The sequence below is a fragment of the Schistocerca cancellata genome, chromosome 2 (assembly GCF_023864275.1).
Source record: "Schistocerca cancellata isolate TAMUIC-IGC-003103 chromosome 2, iqSchCanc2.1, whole genome shotgun sequence".
Taxonomy (NCBI): Eukaryota; Metazoa; Arthropoda; class Insecta; order Orthoptera; family Acrididae; genus Schistocerca; species Schistocerca cancellata.
Window position 1 is genome coordinate 125,394,703 of NC_064627.1, and position 25,028 is coordinate 125,419,730.

Sequence of the window (25,028 nt, forward strand, 5' to 3'; positions counted from 1 at the left end):
GTTTACTCCACTTGGGCCGACTATGTCAGAATCACCTCGGCCGACTCACACTCTCACGTAGCACCACCTATCGGCATACTTCGTCCACGTCCTCGATGCTCGCTACTTTGAGATTCCCGTAACAGATTGAACGTATTCCTGCATCCGGACTGAAGGTGGTGGATTCATTGCCCATCGAGGAGAAGACTAACTGTGGTAAGATTTGTGTACGAACAAGTATTACTTGCACTTGTAAATTAAAAGTAGCCTCTGTCGTAAATAAATAAATAAATAATTTTTTAGATATTACTTTATTTACCCTCAGCATCTTACAACTATCATAAACTAACTCTGTATCAGTTCAAATACTTTGATGGGTACTGATGTATTTTGTTTCAGCTTCTGTTAGTATGTTCAACACGTGGAACTCTGAGATGCTCTCTGTCTGTTTGGTATGTTAGGGAAAATGGGACGTACTAAAATAGAACAAAAGTTGCTTAAAATGTGTTTATTGCGAGAGCCGGTTACAGGTTTGCGTTGACGAATTCCAGGTGGGCCGAGACGCTGGTGAAGACGGAGGGTGCGCCCCAGATGGCACAGGGGTTGACTCCCCAGGACACCAGCCCGATGAGCACGCCGTCCTGCACCAGCGGTCCTCCAGAGTCGCCCTGCAGGCACAGACACACGTCGCTGCAGAGAAGGGTGCGCCCAACATCAAGGCTTTCAGCATTAGTATGAGTCCAACGTCGGACCACTTGCACATCTGAATGCCCCACAAAACTGGATGTTACATTATTGGACCAGCTGTCGTCATATGTTTTCAACAGGACTGTGTGGTCAGCGACCGTTTACAAAGTAAAATTAAAGCAATAACAGCCCTCGGTAGCAAAGGTTTCGGCACTACTATGAGTGCCTTAATTAGAAGTAAAACATTCAACTGCCAAGTCACGTACAAAATATGAATCAAGCGATCTACTCCAAAAATTTTATGACTAAAGCTTTATCGCTTGATATTTATTTCATACGTCACATGCCAGTTTGAATGCTTTACTTCTGATGAAGGCACTCATAGTAGTGCCGAAACCTGATCAAAAGATTTAATTTTTGCGACCGATGGCTGTTATTGTTTTAATTTCATCTTCGTCCCTTTCACGTTCCGTGATGTGCTGATAACGCTGACTGGAGCAAGCACACAGTGATCATTCAGTAACTGCTGCTGTTCACTCCTCTTACATGAGTACACCCGCCCAGGCCAATCAACAGCACTAAACAACGAAAAAACACAAATCCACTCTATATAAATGTCAAATCAAAACACCTTCAACGGTGTTTTATTTTACTTGTGCAACCAGTTTCAGCCTTACATTACGCCATCTTCAGGCCGCCTTACCGACGTGCAGGACGAATCACACTTATTGTACGAGATAGTGGCCAGCAGTCAGTTACTGGTATCCGCCGATTTCTTCTTAAGACAGCGATCCCTTCGATCACCACTTGCCGAAAAGAAAGAGTCCTGGTGGGGTTCTTCCTACACGTCGATCAGGGGGCCTGAAGATGGCGTAATTTAACGCTGAAACTGGGTGCACAAATAAAGCAAAACTGGAAATTCAGATGGTTGAAGGTGTTTTGATTTGACAAATACGAGGAACAGCGGAGGTCCACCAACCATCTTGTATAAAGATGGAGTTACAGGGACACTCTGGTCGCCGTTCTACCTGTTACAGGCAACTGCAAATCTAATCATTTACATGCCCACCGATGGTGTGTACATCTGTGAAATTACGTTAATTGGACGAGGTCTTGTGGGTGCTTCTTTTTTTTTTTTTTTTTTTTTTTGGCAGGCGGTGTAGTTAAATAATTATAAATTTTGATCAGATATGAAATCAGTAATCTAGCACTGACCACAATCCCGTAATCTCTTTCGCACTTCCATACAGAAGCCTAAATGCGTAAAACAAGCTTTGGACTTTTCACTGAATTCCTTCTTGTTAAAGTCAGGCAAAGTATCACTAAGTCATATGAAGCTATGGTGAAGGGAATTCTGTCTGGCTATTTGTAATAAAATGAAAGAATGAGGCAAGGTGCGTATAGTGTAACCAAAATAGCTTCGTTCGCACTACCAAGATGGCATTGTATTGGGGGAGAATGCGTTAGTGGTGGGGGTTCTGTTGCATGCTACCAATGCACTGCCAGGAAGATGCAGTTCAGTAGCTGGAGCCACTCACAAGCAGCACTTCTAAGCGACTCCGATTGAGGGCGAACGATCGTATAACAGTTTATGCTACGGTTTCCACCTACAGTACTGCATAAAATATCAGTGCTTAACCAACTGCGACAGCCGTTCTAATTAAAAAAGCACATAGGTGGGAGGATTCACCCAGAACTGACAACGAGATTGCATTTCCGCGCAGGTGAGAAGTTATTTTCCGCAAGGTGTGCTCGCATTGATGTCGGTTCTAATAGAGGAGAAATCAGCTGGTAAACAGATTGCCGTTGTTTTCGACGTTTTACAGAACACCATCTGTTGATATACGACACATGAGCGAGATAGAATCGTCATTCGTCCTTGTATAGTAGTTCTTCTCATCTCTAAGGCTGGAAAAAGAAGTTTTATATCTGACTCTTGAGCGTAATTGGTTACAGCTTCTTTCTCACTACCAGTTGCAATCGCTCTGAAGAATGATTTTGTGCATAGTATACGAGACGAATGCCTGTGGTGGGAAGCCAGATTTTCAGCCTGAATGCGTATTAGCTTTCCTGAGACGTCATTTCCTTAATAGGAGAACCGAGTGCATGTGACCAACTAAACTTCGCAGTTTCATTTATGAGCGGTCCATTTTTAGACAGACTTTCCTATAAAGTCTTCAAGCGAGCAAGTATTTGACGAAGTCTGCTATTATTAATATGAATTGATAAAGATGTCTTTAATCTAGACTTTGACGGTTGTTTGAATTCTAAGACGTATCATACTCAGCTGCTGCTGAGTTGTAAGCTGTCGATCTACTCTGCTATCAGAGTCATTATAAATATTACACCACGTGACTACTCATTCTTGCATCTATGAACGTCATGGTGATCATCATTTAATATCCAAATGTCGTGGTCCATCTGCCGTTCTTTTCACCGACTAACATTCCCCTATTCATGTTGTAAGTTAAGCCTAACCTCAGCAGTATCTTTGGTTGTCTATTTCTGTTATGTATTACGTTGTTTTCTTTCCCTTCGTTCCTGTATCTTTGATGTATCGTGCATCATTTCCAATCTTTTTGGCGTCGCTTCCCTCTATGGAATTGAGGCATAAATTTCGTCAGAGTATTCACGCAACGCCGGCCTTATTGAACAGCCCCTCCACTAGTTCAACGACTCTACACTAGCTGGTGTTCGAAGGTATAACTGTCGCATTGCCATGTTATCCTACTCCTAGTCCATTGAGACCACTCTACAGTATTTTCCACCGGCATTATTCTTGTTTTCATTTACTCCAGCCCTCTATGGAATTGAGGCACAAATTTCGTCAGAGTATTCACGCAACGCCGACCTTATTGAACAGCCCCTCCACTAGTTCAACGACTCTATACTAGCTGGTGTTCGAAGGTATAACTATCGTATTGCCATGTTATCCTACTCCTAGTCCATTGAGACCACTCTACAATATTTTCTACCGCATTTATCCTTGTTTTCATTTACTCCAGCAGCCTACGCAGTAACATATTTTTCCTACTTTATTCTTGTATCCATTGTCACCATTGAACTCTTATTTCTAGAAAACCACTAAATCTATCTTAAACATGTCAGAAGTGGACAACATTGCTGTTCATTCCTAAGATGAATATGGAACTACTACATAAAATTTGTTAAATTCTTTTCTGATGATACTTAAATTGACTAAGGAAAGAAAAAATATATGGAAATAAATGAAAGGGTCGCGAGCAAAGAAGGATGGTCCTAGAAACTCAGGTACTGCAAAACTATGAAGTAATGGACGGATGACTGGGGCAACGATTGGTACACCGAGATATTTTAAGGCACAAACAATTTCATCCTTGAAGACGAACTTGGTGTTGGACCGATCGGAAAAAATGTACTGTTTCATACGTGTTGCTCAGCTGAATTAATGAAATTGTACGAGTATATTGAAATACTATCTTAAAGAACCATGGGTGAATAATAGGGCTTCAGATTTGGTAGACCTGCATCGGGTATAATTGGCCCTACGAAGCAATAAATCATTTCAGAGGTTTGGAGGTATGCTGGAGATGGCCCCACACCTTGAAAAGTTTAGTTATTTGTATCTCCGTAGAGACTAGAGTTGACCTAGTAATCGACGCGATACCAAAAGCAGTGTGCACTGATTATCTTACTTCTTTCCCGGCTTGCGAAACTGTTACTTCTTCCTCACACAGTTCCTCACTTATCCTCATAAAGTTAAATACCCTCCACCTTTCTCGTCTTTTCATTCTTCATCTTCTGTGGCATTATACATACTAGAAACCTATATACGGATGGAGGCTTGCAGTGCCCTTCAGTACTAAATGTCCAACCTTAATCGCTTCTAATAATCTCATATTTACTCGGATATTAGGAGACTGAATGATTAGATCCGCATAAACGTTCCTTGAAGTTGTGTTTAGTTCGTTGGATGCATGCGCCAACGAGCCCAAAACTAGTCTCACGGGGAACCACACTGAAATTGCGTATTGCTGTCGTTAGATATCACGTTTCTACATCAATAGGACTCAATACCGAATCTATACCAAGGTGGGAGACACAGTTACTCACGTTGCACGTGGAGGTTCCGTCATAGACTGGGCCCGTGCAAATCATGGTGTCGGTGAGAGGGTTGGAGCCCATCTGCAGCTCGTCGACGAGTTTGCTGCACGTTTTGTGATCGATGATCGTAACATCGAGCGTTTGCAGGACGTTCGGTGTCGTGGCGAATCTCGTGCGACCCCAGCCAGACACGACAGCAGGTGAACCACCTGCGGAAACAGGAAGAGTCTGTTAAACTTTGTTGAGTGAGCTCTGTTTCAGGCTTACTGACCAACTTCCAATTTAGGAAGACATTACATTCAGAGCTCCGACTTTAAGGTACTTCCACGTACGAACTATGCCCCTACAACATAGAATCCAAGAGGCTAGTCAGAAATTCAGTGTCACATCGGCGTGGAACTTACCGACGGGAGTGAATCCAGCGCCGACCAGAGGAATAATTCGAACGTAAGAGTTCAGCGTGAAGGCGGACTTCAGCTTGAAGACGGCTATGTCGTGGGGTGCCACAACGCCGCCGCTGTGGGAAATGAAATTTGCTGATCAGCGTTCAACATTCTTTACAATGCTGCAGAGACGTTTATGCATCAGCATTTAAAGTGTCATTATAAGCAAAGTCGGTGCAACGAGAACAAATACTTTATATTGTTCTACACTGCCTTTCGGTTTCGGCATTTCCAATATTGTCAAGCGCACCTTTCATATTCTGAGGCTACTGTATCTATGTTGGCCAAGTTGTTAGGTAACCTGTGAGGCAATCGTTGAGCACTGAAGTGTTTACAACCCGAAGTTTTTCATTCAAGAACTTGTGCATTTTTGTAATGAATATGAAGTATAAGATTATTGTAGACAATAAGTAAAATAAGACAAATGCGATTAGGCAAAGAATATTAATTATAAAAGTAGATGAAAAGCTTGTAGTAAAGCGTTTTCGAGGAAATAGCATTCCGATTAAGAATAGCTCTAGTGGTTGAAGTTACCAATCGCATGTGACGTTTAATGGCTCTGAGCACTATGGGACTTAACTTCTGAGGTCATCAGTCCCCTAGAACTTAGAACTGCTTAAACCTAACTAACCTAAGGATAACACACACATCCATGCCCAAGGCAGGATTCGAACCTGCGACCGTAGCGGTCGCGCGGTTCCAGACTGTAGCGCCTAGAACCGCTCGGCCACCCTGGCCGGCGACGTTTAATAATCGGCAGTTGTTATATATGACATTTAGCGATTCTGTTGGTCTTCCTGCGGAGCAGTCCAGAATGTCACTACCCACAGAGAAGGAGGCAATTTGACAACGCTCACGAGTGGGTGTACGGAGTGGAGACTGTGAATTACTGAGTATAAACGTTGCAGGCAGTGTTACCTCTATGAAAAGCGCCATATTTCAGCCGCCAAGAGCTACTTAGAAATAATTCTTTACACAAAAGGGGTTTCGACAGTATCGATTTTCAGGTCATAATCGTGTAACTAAGTCCGCAGCTCGTGGTCGTGCGGTAGCGTTCTCGCTTCCCACGCCCGGGTTCCCGGGTTCGATTCCCGGCGGGGTCAGAGATTTTCTCTGCCTCGTGATGACTGGGTGTTGTGTGCTGTCCTTAGGTTAGTTAGGTTTAAGCAGTTCTAAGTTCTAGAGGACTGATGACCATAGATGTTAAGTCCCATAGTGCTCAGAGCCATTTCATTTCGTGTAACTAAAGCTATAAATAACAGCTTACGTGGGGAAATGAGAACTGTGGCATCAGATGAAATGAAAAACATCCTGAGCTAACTGGTAATCGTCGTCTACATATCGCAATCGAGTTTCACCTTTTCGTGTGGAGAGAATCTACATACTTGTTAGTCATCCGAGGTGTAAAACGTTTATGATTTTATTTCATAACGATGTTCTAATTCTTTTGTATTTGACAGTGATGCAAGTATCGAACTCGATCGATAATGCATATTTGCATCAAAATATTTACTCCACCTGAACATCCTTTGCAAAAATGATACTGTCGTTTTTGGACACTGAAGGACGTTGGTGTTTTTGAAACTTGACTCCTGGTACATGTTGTGGTGTCACCGCCAGACACCACACTTGCTAGGTGGTAGCTTTAAATCGGCCGCGGTCCATTAGTACATGTCGGACCCGCGTGTCGCCACGGTCAGTAATCGCAGACCTAGCGCCACCACATGGCAGGTCTAGAAAGACGTACTAGCACTCGCTCCAGTTGTACGACGACTTTGCTAGCGACTACACTGACGAAGCCTTTCTCTCATTTGCCGAGAGACAGTTAGAATAGCCTTCAGCTAAGTCCATGGCTACGACCTAGCAAGGCGCCATTAACCCTATCTGGAAAGAGTCTTATTTGTATTATCAAGAGCGATGTACCACAAGGATGAAGTAAAGTTAAGTATTATAGAAGCTACGTACTTTTCTTATTAGCATTCATTACGTATCCTGTTCCAGACTTCACGCCAGTCGGCGTGTGTGTACGCGTGCTTTCGGTTACCCGTCACTGTGGACTGGCTGTCTTGTCAGTCCAGTACACATGTTACTCGCGCTTGCATTTCTTTCTGTATCTCGTTAACATCAGTACTATATACAGCATTTCTGATGACTGAAACATAAAGCGAGAGACAAATTCTGTAACATCGATCGTCCTACGAAATTATCTCCTGTAACTGTAAGTAGGCTGTTTAGGTTTTCTTATTGGTAACGCCACGTAGCGCTCTGTATGAAAATCACTGGCTGTGCTGTGTACAGTCGGTGGCTAGTTTGCATTGTTGTCTGCCATTGTAGTGTTGGGCAGCTGGATGTGAACAGCGCGTAGCGTTGCGCAGTTGGAGGTGAGCCGCCAGCAGTGGTGGATGTGGGAAATGAGACGGCGGATTTTTTAGTACAGAATGGATGTCATGAACTGCTATATATATTATGACTATTAAGGTAAATACATTTTGTTCTCTACTGAAATCTTTCATTTGCTAACTATGCCTATCAGTAGTTAGTGCCTTCCGTAGTTTGAATCTTTTATTTAGCTGGCAGTAGTGGCGCTCGCTGTATTGCAGTAGTTCGAATAACGAAGATTTTTGTGAGATAAGTGGTTTGTGAAACGTATAGGTTAATGTTAGTCAGGGCCATTCTTTTGTAGGGATTTTTGAAAGTCAGATTGCGTTGCGCTAAAAATATTGTATGTCAGTTTAAGCTCAGTCCTGTACAATTTTGCAAAGGGGACGTTTCATAATGAAATAGCTGCCAACAGTATGTTGCAGCCATAACTATTATTGAAGTCGTTACACAACAAATGGTTTTAGAAAGATTTTGCTGTGGGAAAATTTTATGGGACCAAAGTGCTAAGGTCATCGGTCCCTAGGCCTACACACTACTTAATCTAACTTAAACTAATTTACGCACTGGACAATACACACTCCCATGCCCAAGGGAGGGCTCGAACCTCCAACGAGGGGAGCCACTCGGACCGTGACAACGCTCATCAAACCACAGGGCTACCTCGCGTGGCTAGAAAGACTGAGCACGTCAAATTTTATAATGCAGTCACCATCGATGCCGTTCCAAATAAACCTTAAAGTAAAACGACTCGTTCACGTCATTATATTTGTGAACGTAACACCAAAACATTGGGGCAAAATGTTACAGTTTTAAGATTTGGAAATCGTTTCAGAAATATTTACGTCTTATTTAGGTAATGTACAGGAAATTCAAATCAGGATTTTTGGAAAGGAAGTAAAAAATCACTCCTTCAGTTACAAAACCACAACGCTCAGCAGTACCCAGTTGCAGTCTTCCAGAAACGATACGTCAGAAATTGTCTTAAAGCTAGAGAAGGCAGTGTGCCTTCTAGTATACAGGGTGTTTCACAATTAACAACACATGCTGCTATGAATATAGAGGAGAGAATGAGCTCAGACCTATGCGCTCGACACGAGCTCATGGCCTGAGAAATATATAAAGTACTCATCAATGCGTTTTCTCAGACGTGACGAAGGACACCCATTTCATATTATAAAGTGAAGTGCGTCCGTGTGGCACGCAGCCCACCCTGTAAGTGCCGAATGTACCAGCTTCAAGCAGGAAAACGGTACATTTCGTCATGGTCCCTATGCAAGAAGCTTTATCTAATTAGCCCCTCTAGAACCCCTAATAGACAGTAATAGGATTTGTTGGACACGCGATGTAGTTATGAAAGACCAAATTCGATGTTATATTACTCTAATTTGTCTTTGATCAGAGTTCCGATCGCCAACAATGTAATCTGACATAAGGGACTAAGAATATCTGGACGGATATTTACGTAAACAAATTTCTTATTTAACTTGTATAGTTTTGTAGAAAATCCACATGGTCTGACGAGGATGTGAACGCCGCAAATACCGAATAAAACTCCTATGCCATTTACGATGAATCTTAATGTCAATTTTCTTAACAGAAAATAGCAGTAAACAAAAAATTATGATGTAATCCACAAGAGTGTCCACAATGTTCGTGTTTAACGACAGGGAAACCATTATAGTGAGTAAACACCGGTAAAATGTTCCTGGAGAGAGAAAGTGCGAGAGAAAGTACTCACCCGGGATACCTCTTGTCGGCGATCTGCTGTGATACGTAGATCTCCTGTTCAGTCCCTTCATTTTTGCTGAAGTTATGCTCACCAGCCACTGCCTTTAAAAGAAAATAAGTCGTTCTATTACTAAATCCCAATTTTGGCTGTGGTATAGTTTTTTCTGACAGGCATATGTTGCTATTAATCAGACAAAAATAAAATTAAATGATTCTACAAGGAAAATTTAGAGGACAAAACCGACATGATTTCTCATTAGACTAAAATGTGTAAAGCAATATTTAGCTCTCACATTTCACGTTTTTAGGTGGGTGTACTTGTTCTCGGCCAGTTTCTCTCGGCCAGTTTCTCTCGGCCAGTTTCTCTCGGCCAGTTTCTCTCGGCCAGTTTCTCTCGGCCAGTTTCTCTCGGCCAGTTTCTTTCGGTCAGTTTCCGTTGAAATAGTGGCGAATTTGTTGTGGTACATAGTGGAATATCCCCGGCGCAACACCTACTGTTTCACAAAGTTTCGATGGATTGCTGCGCTATAAGTAGCCTTCAAAATAACGTCTGTAACGGAGAGCTGTAATTGAATTTTTGTAAAACAATATACTGGTAGCCAAGGTCGCAGGAATTCTTTTTATTCCATGATTACCGGTTTCGGCGAAACTAAAGCCGCCATCATCGGGTCTTAGGACACATACAGGTCACAACATGCAAACAATGGTGATTTTAATAGTTGCCTATAACACACAGACTATACAAAATGGTCGTAAGTAGCACACAGGCGTCCAAGAGAGATGACATTATAAACGTTAAGTGTCTCCATCACATAGCTTGCGCTTGTATGTAATGGAGGTACTTAACGTTTATAATGTCATCACTCTTGGACAACTGTGTGCTACTTACGACCATTTTGTAAAGTCTGCATGTTACAGGCAACTATTAATATCACCATTGTTTGCCTTGATGTTGTGACCTGTATGTGTCCTAAGACCCGATGATGGCGGCTTTAGTTTCGCCGAAACCGGTAATCATGGGATAAAAAGAATTCCTGCGAACTTGGCTACCAGTTTATTGTTTTACAAGCACTAGATCGCTCCCACATGAGCACAATGTGCTCCCTACAAAAAGATATTTGAATTCCTTTTGGCGGGAAAGCAGAGCATCGCAGATACTCATAGCAGCCTGCATAATGTCTACGGAGACGTTCTACTGAAGAAAACCTCCGTGAGTCGTTCGAATAGGCGTCTATCGTCATCGCAACGTGGTCCAGCAATCCTGTCCGATCTCCTGCGTGGCTGTCACTCCTGCAATGTCGGCACGTGTGGATACTCTCATCCGAGGTGACCGACGTATCACAGTCAAACACGTCGCTTCACAGCTGGACGTCTCTGGTAGTACTGCTGACACGCTCCTCCACCAGTTGGGGTACTCGAAGGCGTGTGCCCGCAGGGTTCGTTGCCGCCTGACAGAAACCGTTAAAATCAATGATGGACCATCTGTGTAGATTTGATTGTGCGCTGCGAGGCTGATGGAGACAATTTCTTGGTCGAGCTTCGTCACAGGAGATGAATCATGGGTTCATCACTTCGAACCGGAACCAAAAGAGCAATTCTTGAAGTGGCGCCACACCACGTCTCCACCGAAGAAAATGTAAAAAGGTGCACCTTCAATCGGCAAAGCAAGCCTACGGCCTTAGTAAACTGTAAACAGGTTATTCAGTTAGGCGTCCTCGCACTCGATGCAGCGATCACCTATTGAAATCTATTGTGCTTCCCTCACAAAATTGAAGAGAGGACTTCAGTGTGTTCGTCACCATAAAAATGCAAGCGAATTTTTCCTTCTTCATGACAACAAGAGTCCGCGGACTCGAAAGGACTTCAAAAGCTCGATTAGGCTGTTCTTTCTCATCCGGTCCATAGCCCGGATCTCTCACCTTCCGACTTCCATTTGCGTGGCCCAATGAAGGATGTACTCCGCGGGTAGCAATACGTGGATGATGGGGAGCTTATTAATGCACCAAGACGCTGGGTCCGACACCGAGCAGTAGAGCGCTATTATGCGGGCGTACTGGCCGTAGCAGTAAAATGGCGTAAGGCCGTGGCATTGAATGGAGATTATGTTAAAAAATTGGGTTTTGGAGCCAAGAAGAATGGTGAAAAATATGGTGGGTTGCAAGCACGAAAAAAATCAACCTGCTGTCAGAAAACGTTTTTCCCATTAGCTATTGAACGCCTCTTGTAAATTAGAAAATTCCCATCCCAAGGGATTATAGTAATTAAATAAACAAATTAGGCAGAATCTCGCAGAAGAAGCAATTATTCTTTTATGTAAAGAATGATCCACGTTACTAACCTCTACCCTAATGCCTTCCAACGGGATCACCCTTCCTTGAAAAACAGTAATGTGTTGTTTTGTTGCTTTACCAATATAATAAAACACTCTGCATAATGTATGTTAAGTACAACAGCCTTGTGCACCTCGCGTTGGAATGAAAAATAATGGAAGGAAATATATCTTTACAGCAGCGTAACACATAATACGAAGTACTAGCTGAAAATGGACCGTTTCGCTTGGTCCTGTTTGTCCACTTGTTGTCTGAGTTGGACAAAAATTAGGAACTATTTCAGAAAATATAGTACTGACATACTTATTTCTTTGGGCGCATCCTGTTTCTCTTATTCTTTGTTTTTTCTGGTCTCATTCTTTATAGCGCATTTATTCTGAAAAGTAATGTGTCCGAATTTTTATGTGAAAACTCTTAAAGCTTTCTAAATAAAACAAACGTTAACATTCTGCGTCTTTATTCTTTATGTCTACGTATTTATTTCTCAGCATAGTCTTCCTGGCGGCGAAAACATTTATCCCAACGAGAGAGTGTTTGACCATATTGACAGAGCAACAACCTCGCCTCTGCTAGCACTGCTTGAACACTGTGAAAGTGAAGTCCTCAAAGGTATTCTTTAAGTTTTGGAAACAGTTCAAAATCGGATAGTATCGACTCGCAACTATATGGAGTATTGTAAATGTTGCAGGGCTCGTATGCGGTCTGGGATTGTCACGCTGGAGGAAAGAGTGCTTCACGTGTGGAACTCGATAACACTGTGGTGTCACCGCCAGACACCGCACTTGCTAGGTGGTAGCCTTTAAATCGGCCGCGGTCCGTTAGTATACGTCGCACCCGCGTGTCGCCACTATCAGTGATTGCAGACCGAGCGCCGCCACACGGCAGGTCTAGAGAGACTTCCTGGCACTCGCCCCAGTTGTACAACCGACTTCGCTAGCGATCGTTCACTGACAAAATACGCTCTCAGTTGCCGAGACGATAGCTAGCATAGCCTTCAGCTACGTCATTTGCTATGACCTAGCAAGGCGCCATTACCGGTTACTATTGATACTTAATTATGTACAGTCAAGAGCGACGCTCATCATCAATGGATTAAAGTTAAGTATTCCACCATCTACGTCCGTTTTTCTAAAGTCTATATTCCTTGTCCTGTTCCAGACCTCACGCCAGCCTGCGTGAGCTGAAACGCGTGCCTTTCGGCATCCTCTAGTACCCGGTGTTGGCTCTCCTGCCAACCCACAACAAACACCACGCTGTTTCTCAATCACTGACATAGTTACTTTATACACCTTCACGTTAGACGCTACAATTTGAAGCCCTGTGACAGCGGAGGATCGCAAATAAGCAGAAATAGTGAATAAAGACGTAGAATGTAAATAACCTTTAAGAGTTTAAGAATTTTCTGATTTGATTCTCCTGCATCTTTTACAATTTCTAAGCGTTAATTGGCAGGAGTTGCATTTGTTCTACGTAATTTAAGAGCATAATTTCTCCAATCTTCATATCAAATCTATTAACTCATACTGCCTTTCTAAAATATGTTGCGTGGAATGAGATTATTAGTATATTTTTTAGCAGTTCCATCATTTCGAATACCTCAGAAATCATGTTACGAGAAACCCAAAACAAATATTGCGTGTGTATCTGCATTTAAGGAATGAACCTAGCGTCTGTCTTGAAACTTTACAAGCGTGACAGAGATTGGAAATCCAGAGTTATAAGACTTACTTGTATTTATCTTTTGTAAATGTTTAATTTATACATGCTGAGGTATGAAGAGGAACAAAAACAAATCTTTATTTTGCAAAAAGTGCGTATTGTGAAAACATAAATGTTTCAACTCAAGTGTGTACGTTTCGACGTACAGTCAGACGACTGGGTGGGGGTACTCACGATGTAGTGACCGCGCTGCACGACGCAGTGGGCTGCCGTGAGGACGGAAGTCGTGGTGATGATGGAGCCGCCGCAGTTGTGCATGCGAGACTTCAGCAGTGCCCACTGCAGGGACACTTGCCACGGGAACTCACCTGTCAACAGGGTAAAGTGGTTGTTGTTTGTTGTTGTGGTCTTCAGTCCTGAGACTGGTTTGATGCAGCTCTCCATGCTACTCTATCCTGTGCAAGCTTCTTCATCTCCCAGTACCTACTGCAACCTACATCTTTCTGAATCTGCTTAGTGTATTCATCTCTTGGTCTCCCCCTCCGATTTTTACCCTCCACGCTGCCCTCCAATACTAAATTAGTGATTCCTTGATGCCTCAGAACATGTCCTACCAACCGATCCCTTCTTCTGGTCAAGTTGTGCCACAAACTTCTCTTCTCCCCAATCCTATTCAATACTTCCTCATTAGTTATGTGATCTACCCATCTAATCTTCAGCATTCTTCTGTAGCACCACATTTCGAAAGCTTCTATTCTCTTCTTGTCCAAACTATTTACCGTCCATGTTTCACTTCCATACATGGCTACACTCCATACAAATACTTTCAGAAATGACTTCCTGACACTTAAATCTATACTCGATGTTAACAAATTTCTCTTCTTCAGAAACGCTTTCCTTGCCATTGCCAGTCTACATTTTATATCCTCTCTACTTCGACCATCATCAGTTATTTTGCTCCCCAAATAGCAAAACTCCTTTACTACTTTAAGTGTCTCATTTCCTAATCTAATACCCTCAACATCACCCGACTTAATTCGACTACATTCCATTATCCTCGTTTTGCTTTTGTTGATGTTCATCTTATATCCTCCCTTCAATACACCATCCATTCCGTTCAACTGCTCTTCCAAGTCCTTTGCTGTCTCTGACAGAATTACAATGTCATCGGCGAACCTCAACGTTTTTATTTCTTCTCCATGGATTTTAATACCTACTCCGAATTTTTCTTTTGTTTCCTTTACTGCTTGCTCAATATGCAGATTAAATAGCATCGGGGAGAGTCTACAACCCTGTCTTACTCCCTTCCCAACCACTGCTTCTCTTTCATGCCCCTCGACTCTTATAACTGCCATCTGGTTTCTGTACAAACTGTAAATAGCCTTTCGCTCCCTGTATTTTACCCATGCCAAGGCCGTCAGTAGTTCCAATGGAATGTTGTCTACTCCGGGGGCTTTGTTTCGACTCAGGTCTTTCAGTGCTCTGTCAAACTCTTCACGCAGTATCGTATCTCCCATTTCATCTTCATCTACATCCTCTTCCATTTCCATAATATTGTCCTCAAGTGCATCGCCCTTGTATAGACCCTCTATATACTCCTTCCACCTTTCTGCTTTCCCTTCTTTGCTTAGAACTGGGTTTCCATCTGAGCTCTTGATGTTCATACAAGTGGTTCTCTTATCTCCAAAGGTCTCTTTAATTTTCCTGTAGGCAGTATCTATCTTACCCCTAGTGAGATAAGCCTCCACATCCTTACATTTTTCCTCTAGCCATGCCTGCTTAGCCATTTTGCACTTCCTGTCGATCTCATTTTTGAGACGTTTGTATTCCTTTTTGCCTGCTTCACTTACTGCTTTTTTATATTTTCTCCTTTCATCAATTAAATTCAATATTTCTTCTGTTACCCAAGGATTTCTACTAGCCCTCTTCTTTTTACCTACTTGATCCTCTGCTGTCTTCACTACTTCATCCCTCAAAGCTACCCATTCTTCTTCTACTGTATTTCTTTCCCCCATTCCTGTTAATTGTTCCCTTATGCTCTCCCTGAAACTCTGTACAACCTCTGGTTCTTTCAGTTTATCCAGGTCCCATCTCCTTAAATTCCCACCTTTTTGCAGTTTCTTCAGTTTTAATCTACAGGTCATAACCAATAGATTGTGGTCAGAGTCCACATCTGCCCCTGGAAATGTCTTACAATTTATAACCTGGTTCCTAAATCTCTGTCTTACCATTATATAATCTATCTGATACCTTTTAGTATCTCCAGGGTTCTTCCATGTATACAACCATCTGTCATGATTCTTAAACCAAGTGTTAGCTATGATTAAGTTGTGCTCTGTGCAAAATTCTACCAGGCGGCTTCCTCTTTCATTTCTTAGCCCCAATCCATATTCACCTACTACGTTTCCTTCTCTCCCTTTTCCTACACTCGAATTCCAGTCACCCATGACTATTAAATTTTCGTCTCCCTTCACTGTCTGAATAATTTCTTTTATTTCATCATGGTTACACGCATCGTATTTGCTTGCATCTACATCTACGTGTACATCTATGCTCCGCAAGTCACATTGGGGTGTGTAGCGGAGCGTGGATTTTGTACCACTGTCGCTTCTCTCCTTTCCTGTGCCAATCACGAATGGTGCGAGGAAAAAAAGAATCAATTTTCGGTAAGTGTCCGTAAGAGCCGCATGAACTCGAATCTCTCCAGTTTTACCTTCACAACCTTTTCGTGTCATATGTGTTGCAGACAGAAATTTCTTGTTTATTTATTTATTCGTTTTTAATCTGACATGATTAGGGCGCTTAGGCTCTCTCTCTCTTACGTTTTGTTCATTCTTCAGGGAACGTGAGTTCTCGGAATTTTAACAGTAAACCATCATACCGTGATACACTGGCGTAGTGCCTGACACTGGGATTGGATGAGCATCTCCGTGGCGCTTATTAAACGAATTTGTGACGAACCACGTTGCTCTTCTTTGGACGGACTTTATTTCCCTCACCAATCCTGACCAGTAAGTGACCCAGACTGATGTACAATTTTCAGGTATCAATCGAATGACAGTTTTCTATCTCCTTTGTGAACATACTACAGTAAGAGTGGATTCTTCCAATATGCCATCTGCATTCTTACAGTTAATTTAACGTGACCGATCCTATTACGGCGTAACGTCAAGCACTGGCACGCTAGTCGGAAACGATAGATAGTCGGTAACGATAGAGAAGGGATGGCTGTGAGAAGAAGTCAGCCAATCGCACGCTGACGAGACATCCCTACAAGACGACAACACGACAGCTTCGGCCCCAATGTGAAGACAACATAAACGCTGCGACTGACTGGTGACGGTCCAGTTGAATAGGAGCTTCAAGATTAGCAACTTCTTTTGTAATTTTTATGTAGCACGGATTTGGAATTGTCTATACTGAAATTTGATTGTTTTCTATTTTGCCCTTTTTGCGACATATCTGTGAAATTGCAAAAGTTAAGTATAGTAATTCTCTTTTTGTAATAAAGCTTATTAATACGGCTGGTCTGACTATTTGCATACCTAACTGAGTATGCAGGCTCCCTGGACACTACAGATCCATTTTAGAATACGCATACTCTAAAATAAAAAGAAAAAAAAGACGTACCACGAAGGAATAATCCGAATGGGACGAAAATCGTTGAATGTGATGTAAATGTACAGATAAAAAAATTGTTACAATTTCAGAAAAATTGGATGATTTATTCTAGAGAAAACGCTTCACAAACTGAGCAAGTCAACTCTGGCTCTTATGCAAGCAGTTATTCGGTGTGGTATTGTTTGAGAGAGTTTTTGGATGTCCTCCTAAGGGATATCGTGCCAAATCCTGCCAAATTCACGTTTTAGAACGTAAAAATCCCGAGCTAGTTGGAGCCCATTAAGCTGCAAACGTTGTAAACTTGAGAGAGATCCGGCGACCTTGCTGGTAAGTGTAGGGTTTCCCAAGCCCGAACGAAGACAGGAAGCATAAACTCTCACCTTGTGCGGATGGGCATTACCTTGCTGAAATGAAAGCTCAGGAGACTTGACATGAAGGGCAGTGAAACTGTAGGTAGAATGCCATCGACGTACCGCAATGCCGTAAGGATGCCGCAAGCGACAAGCAAAGGGATCCTACTATGAAAAGAAACAGCAAATCACACCATCACACCTAGCCGTTGGTTCGTATGGCGACCGACAGTCTGGATTGTATCCCCTTGTCATCCGCGGAACCCCTAAAACACATTTTCGCCGGCCATTGGAGCTCATTTCGAAGTGAGGACTCCTCACTGCAGACACGTTCTACTTATGTTAATGAGATTCTATGCTGAAGACGTGTTTGGAGACGCCCCAGACAGCGGTTGCATACTTACTTGACTCACAACCGTCATTACGCCCGAACAAACAGGCCTGTCGGTCAGGAGCCCCATTTCTTTTCATAGGAGAACCCTTTGTTGGTGCCGGACGCAGTGGCCGAGCGGTTCCAGGTGCTTCAGTCTGGAACCGCGTGACCGCTACGGTCGCAGGTTCGAATTCTGCCTCGGGCATGCATCTGTGTGATGTCCTTAGATTAGTTAGGTTTAAGTTGTTCTAAGTTCTAGGAGACTGATGACCTCAGATGTTAAGTCCCATAGTGCTCAGAGCCATTTTGAACCTTTGTTGGTCACCCACGACATCCTTGCAGCACAGCGGAGCGTCGAAGATATTATACGACCAGTTTTGTTTCTCTTTATGGTAAGCCATCCTAGGCTCACATTTCAACAAGATTACGCCGGCTGCAGGCGGCGAGAGTTTCTACTGCTGGTCTTGGTGCTTGCCCAATCCTACCTTCGCCAGCAAGGTTGCCGGATCTCTCCCCATGGAGAACGTTTGTAGCATTATTGGCAGGTTCCTCCAAGCAGCTCTGGATTTCGGTTATCTAAAGCATCAGTTCAGCAGAATGTGGCATGATATCCCTCAGGAAACAGCTGGCAACTCTGTCAATCAGTGCCAATCCGAATAACTCCTTCCAAAAGGGGCAGAAGTGGACCAACGAGTTATTGACTTGCTCAATTTGTGTAGCTGTTTCTTTCTAAATTTTCTGAAATTGTGACCGTTTGTTCGTCTGTACATGTACATCTACCGATTTTCGTCCCATTCAGATAATTCCTTCGGGGTGCGTCGTTCTTTCTGTATTAGAGCGTATTTATTGGGTGTGAATGTTTACATTGAGTGTTCAGTGATACAATAGCTGACGTTTCCTCTTATTTATGCTCGATGCATTACATTTACTGATGTCAAAAGTCAACAGCCAATTCCTGCATCAGGCAGCGATCGTCTACAGTTACTGCATTTCACGACACTTCTGTAGCGTTGCGAATTATCTGGATCTTCCTACGTTATTCACTAGATTTATGTAGATCGCGGACTTTAATGCTCTTGTGGCACTCACTGAACGACACCAGATTTTACTGTTACGTTCGGAAGTATTACGTCTGAAGATTTCACTACCTGGGCTAAGACCTTTACATTCCCATCATATAGGTGGTCTGATATTCCGTACTGTCATAGGAGACGTACATAGCCGTATGTACCATCATTTCTTGCGTGGAGTAGTATCTCCATTTCTGATTTTCACTCGACGTCTTCAGACGTCATCGCTAAAACGAAATAAGTCTGGATACTTTTTTCACTATTTGAACTAATTGTTAGTTTTCGCTGTCTGAAATTGGCCATTACAGATCATAGGTATTTTTAACCAAATTACGGATAACTGGGAGAGGAGCACAAGTGTTTCCTATTAAGAATGTAAAAGGTGTCCCAGGAAGAGTGATCAATATTCAGGGAAGCAAAAAAGTTTAGTATACAGGGGCTCTAAAATGGTTAGCTTAAGAGCTGTTAGTACTTCTTCATGTTTGATATTTTTACTGTAAGCATTTTGCTTCCCACATTTTTAGAAGATGTAGCATGGAGCAAACCATAACAAAAATGTCTAATAATCATGGGTGCCAAAGTGCATACATTAGGATCTATTCATTGACTTGACAAATATTTCTGGTTTTTATCGACAGTATCCCCTGCCAAAGCATGAAAAGTAATGAGCACAGTACTGAAAAAGAAGAAGTATGCATAGCTTTTAAGGTATGCATTAAACTGCCCATGATTACTCGACTTCTTAGCTTCGAATGATCCTTTCTGTCATATCCATGAAAACTGACCATTCCTCCTGAGACATCCTGTATAGGAGGAGAGTAGCAGTTCAAGAACCAAGGGAAACCCCCTGAAAACTTTTGTCGTAACCGTTTCAGTGCAATCCATCTTTGTTGCTAAATTTTTCAGAATATATTTCATATTGAAAAGACACTGATTAATAAATGCATAAGAATAAAGCACTTTTATTTGCCCAAATCTCTCACAGCACAGTTTTTCATTGGCCGACAGCAAAAGAGAGTTTTCTGATGCAGATCTACCAAAAAATCCAACATTTCCGGTGATGAGGTATATTTACATTCTTTTCAGTAAATAAATGAGAAACTTAAAAGGAAGGAACTTTAATTTTCATCTGGCAAAGAAATCATTATAAGTGGAACGTAAACTCTAATGGACAATGACGGGTCAAGAAATCAACACTGACCGTTCCAAATGAATGAATGAAGACATTAAGGTAAATCCTTCAGATTCGTAAGTCGCTTCACCAAATCATAATGATGCTAACGGTATCATACTTCATCTGAAGTTCTTGAATGAACTACCTGTATAGGCTTTACTTGTATCGGCTGTGTTAGGATGTATGGAACCATACAATTAAGGCAGACTTCCTCAACGCAAGAGAGTGAGTAGATTCGTCTTCAAAAGACAAATGTGTAAGCTAACTATAATGTTAGTGAAACAAGTAATGACGTATAATTTAATAAAAAAAAGTGGTAAAAGGCTCCCTCGCCTCTCTCTAGATTGGAATAACAATTCTGTCTGCGTGATTGTCTGTTGTAGTTTTTTACCAAGTTGAAGTGATGCTAGTGGTATCACGTTTCATCTGACGTTCTTCAATGAACCACCTCTATAGGCTTTACTTACTTCGGCTGTGTTAAGGTCTATGGAACCATACATTAAGGCAACGATTTCTCAATGCAAGACAGTGAGTGGATTAGTCTTTTGATAAACAGCTCGCTCGCCTCTTGCTAGACTGGAATAACAGTACTGTCTACGGGGTCGTCTGTCGTTGTTGTAGTTTTTAGGTCGAAGAATGGCATGATGACAGCACCCACGATTGTCTGTCCTGTGCAAGCCTAGTTGTGCTACTACTGACACCTAAGTATATCTGAACCTGCTTAGTATAATCAAACCTCAACATGCTCCACGAAGAAATTACCCGAACGGGACGAAAATCGGCAGAGGTGTTGAACATTTACAAAAAAGCAAATGATTACAGTTTCAGAACAATTGGATTATTTATTCAATTGGATTATTTCCTCAAATAGAGGAAGTCAACAACGCGTTGGTCCATCTCTGGCCTTATGCAAGCAGTTATTCGGCTTGTCATGTATTGACACAATTGTTAGATGTCCTGCTGACAGATCACTGCTCATAATGCTCCTAACATTCTCAACGGGGGAGAGATGCGGCGACGTTGCTGGCTAAGGTCTACTAGCAGTAGAAACTCTCTCCTTGTGCGGGCGAGCAGTATCTTGCAGAAATGTAAGACCATGAAGGCTTGCCATGAAGGGTAGAAATACGTGCGTAGAAGGTCGTCCACCTACCGCTGTGCTGCGTGGGTGCCACAGATGAGAACCAATGACGTCCTGCTATGAATTGAAATGGCACCCCGTACCATCAGACTCATACTCTAAGGCTGTCCGGAATGTCATCAGTCGTATCTTCGCTGGTCGTCGAGGCTCATTTCGAACGGTCTCACCACTGAAGACAATACTACTACATTCGATGAGACTCCCGACCAATGGCGTGTTTGTAGACGCCCCAGACACTGTGGGGTTGCCCGCCATAAAGCCTGACAACACAGTGATGGTCTGGGGTGACATTTCGTTTCAGATCAGGGCCCCTTCGGTTGTCACCCACGGCACCTTTAAAGGGCAGAGGTACGTTACAATATTCTACATCCTATGTTGTTGCCGTTCGTGAGAAGCCCTCCTAGTCTTACATTTTTTTCTCCTTGCCTTGCTGTTTGCGCCGGCCGGAGTGGCCGTGCGGTTCTAGGCGCTACAGTCTGGAGCCGAGCGACCACTACGGTCGCAGGTTCGAATCCTGCCTCGGGCATGTATGTGGGTGATGTCCTTAGGTTAGTTAGGTGAATTAGTTCTAAGTTCTAGGCGACTGATGACCTCAGAAGTTAAGTCGCATAGTGCTCAGAGCCATTTGAACCAGCCTTTCTGTTTGCCAAACCATACCTTGGCTATCTAGTAGGCCATATCTGTCGCCAGTTCTGAACATATGAAGCATTATGAGCAGGATTTTCCAACCAGACTGAGAATTTGAAGATTTAACACTCCAGCTGCATAGTAAAGTAAAGCTGCATGTCATCCGGAAAAATTACGGCTGCAATTTCCCCTTACTTTCAGCCGTTCGCAGTACCAGCACAGCAAGGCCGTTTCGGTTAGCGTTACAAGGCCAGATCAGTCAATCATCCCGACTGTTGCCCCTGCAACTACTGAAAAGGCTGCTGCCCTTCTTCAGGAACCACACGTTTGTCTGGCCTCTCAACAGATACCCCTCCGTTGTGGTTGCAACTACGGTGCGGCCAACTGTATCGCTGAGGCACGCAAGCCTCCCCACCAACGGCAAGGTCCATGGCTCCAGTTGGTCAGAATTTGGCACGTTGTCCTTCAGGAGGATATCCAACAAATGGCTCTGAGCACTATGGAACTTAACTTCTGAGCTCATCAGTCACCGAGAACTTAGAACTAATTAAACCTAACTAATCTAAGGACATGACACACATCCACGCCCGAGGCAGGACTCGAACCTGCGACCGTAGCGGTCGCTCGGTTCCAGACTGTAGCGCCTAGAACCACACGGCCACTCCGGCCGGCGAGGATATCCAACAAGTCTATCAATCATTGCAGAGCCGAATAGCTACATAAATGAGGGCCAGAGGTGAGGCAACTCATTAATGAAACTTCCTGGCAGATTAAAACTGTATGCCCGACCGAGACTCGAACTTGGGAACTTTGCCTTTCGCAGGCAAGTGCTGTACCATCTGAGCTACCGAAGCACGACTCACGCCCGGTCCTCAGCTTTACTTCTCCCAGTATATCGTCTCCTACCTTCCAAACTGGTAGAGCACTTGCCCGCGAAAGGCAAAGGTCCCGAGTTCGAGTCTAGGTCGGGCACACAGTTTTAATCTGCCAGGAAGTTTCATATCAGCGCACACTCCACTGCAGAGTGAAAATCTCATTCTGGGAACTCATTAATGGCTTGCTCTGTTTGTGAAGCTCATTCTCTGAATAAATCCTCTAATTTTTTTTCTGAAAATGGAGGGTGGGGATTCCTTTGTTTGTATGTGTACAACACATCCCATTAGGATGATTCCTTCTTTGTGTTTCGTTTCTCTTGTCTTAAAGTGTACCTTACGATGCGTCATTTCACCTTGCCCCTCCTTTTTCTCTCCCGTTGTAGTCTGTACTATATCCTTAGGTATGCGATCGACGATACCCATCTAATCTTAAAAATTATTTTCTTGTACTACATTTCAAAATCTGTTCCGTTGTTGGCCTAACTGTTTATCGTGGATACTTCACTTCAGTGTAAGGCTGCTCTACGTACAAATACCTTAAAAATATTTTCTAACATTTGAATCTGTATTCTGTGCTAAGACATTTCTGTTTTTCAAGTACGATTTTCTTGAGCTTGCCAATCTACTTCCTCCATTGTCAGATATTCTACTGATAAAATGCGAAAGCTCTCATCTGGTAAACTAAGTCCCTCAGCGTCGCTTACATCTTATTCGACGACGTTGAATTACCTCCGTTCTCCTTATGTTAATATTCATCATCTGACCTCGTCTCAAGATGCTACCCATTTCACAATGTTTTACAGAAGCGATGATTTAGAGGTTGTATTTGTGTAATTCTTGCCTATGCAGATGATATAGCATTAATTACTTATTCCAAAACAGAACTAATCAAAGTTATTCGAAATTGTTACACAGTCATTGAGAAAATAGGACTATGTGCGAATGAAAAGAATACAGAATATCTGGTCATAAGTGAAAAAATCCGGAGCGATGTGCTCTGAAGTGCATACATTAAGAGCAATAAACACTAGTTCATCTTCGCTACTGCGAAGAATATCTCTTCCGCTGATGGAGTGCTCATAACTCTTAAAGTACTCATTTTAGAAACATGTTTACTAGACGTTTTTGCTTCAAGAATAAGAACATAACTATGCACAATTATCATAACTCAAGAAGAGACATCTGAGGGTGGCCTCTTGTTTGACCGAAGGCTCATTTTTATTTTCGTCCAGTTGTTCCACCAAGTCCTTAGCTGGCAGTATTACAGTGTCAACACCGCACCTCAGTTTTTGCTATTTCCTCTCCCATAAATTGTCATGTATAATACAAGTAGACTGTACACTTCTTCATCAAGTTCCTTTCTTCGGCTTCAGTGAAGCACAACGTTAACAGGAGCTAAAGATACAAATTCCACAGAAGAGGTGGCAATTTGCTGACTACAGTTTAATTACTTCGGATCTTTGGAGCTCACTCTGGTTCCGACACAGCAAAAGATAGTTCCGCGCCATTAAACTGTAATATCAAATTACTGACCTGGAGCAGCATTGTGGCCGCCGTAGATGCGTCCCCTGGCGACAGCGAATCTGCGAGCTGGCCCGCTGTGTGGTAGGCGACGCACTGTCAGCGTCCTTCCTGCAAACACGCAAGCACACTGAGGTAGTCTGAGGCAGGGCAGACGGTGGGAACACTAGCAAGGCGGGTAGGATAGGCGCGTCCACTCACCCAGCACACAGGCGGCGATAGCCAGCAGCAGAATCGACTGTCTCAGCATCCCGGGGGCTACTCTGACTTTACTGGCCGCTTCGGCCACCATATATAGGACTACAGCCCACTGGAAGCCTCGGCCGGCCTTCAGGGTCCAGTGTCCGTTGTTTTTGACACTTCCGAAAAGTGGTCCTTCACCCTTATCGATGTCGGAAACACCGGTTTCCGAACGGCGTCGTAATCCCACTTATCGTTAAGGTTACGGAGGTAATCGCTTCTGTGATGTAACTGCACACGGCAGGCCTTCATCTTTTCCAGGTATTCGGAATTATTGTGTTATCAAAACCGAGTGCTGGTCGTGGCAAAGGTGAAAAAGTATTTAGTTTACCATGTGCAAACGACACAGCGAGACACTTGGGAGTGGAGGCAGTCTTCTGAATGTGTCGGAACTGTAAGTCACGAGGAATGTGATAGCTGCCATAGACAAAAAATTAAATAAGAGTACATTTTTGTGAAAAACTGAAGTGTTTTACTTATGAAAAATCTCCTATTGTTGCAAAGAGTCTAGGTTCGCCTGGTACTGACGTAAAGAGTACATGTGCCAAAAACACATCGGTTATACTTACTTTTGGACATTTATTTTCTCCATAAAACAATCACGAAAGTAGAGACACCAGGAACCATTATAGAATCTGTAAAATCTGCAAAGAGCTATCTATCTAAGGATAAAATTATACCTAAATGTTGGCCTACATTCTATTACATTGTTTAGTCTAAATGAGTATGAACAACGGTAGAGTTCACT

The 25,028-nt window shown here is 42.9% G+C and overlaps 1 protein-coding gene across 1 annotated transcript; it reads right to left on the bottom strand.

Moving 5' to 3' along the window:
- Positions 1 to 503: 503 nt before the first annotated feature.
- On the bottom strand, positions 504 to 24,290 carry LOC126151622 (trypsin-1-like). The gene is made up of 7 exons (XM_049915956.1): positions 24,242 to 24,290; positions 24,053 to 24,151; positions 13,526 to 13,659; positions 9,313 to 9,404; positions 5,154 to 5,266; positions 4,759 to 4,958; positions 504 to 647 (listed from the first exon to the last, which is right to left on the bottom strand). Exons 1-7 carry the CDS (start codon positions 24,288 to 24,290, stop codon positions 504 to 506), a joined length of 831 nt encoding a protein of 276 aa, XP_049771913.1.
- Between the last annotated feature and the right edge of the window lie 738 nt (positions 24,291 to 25,028).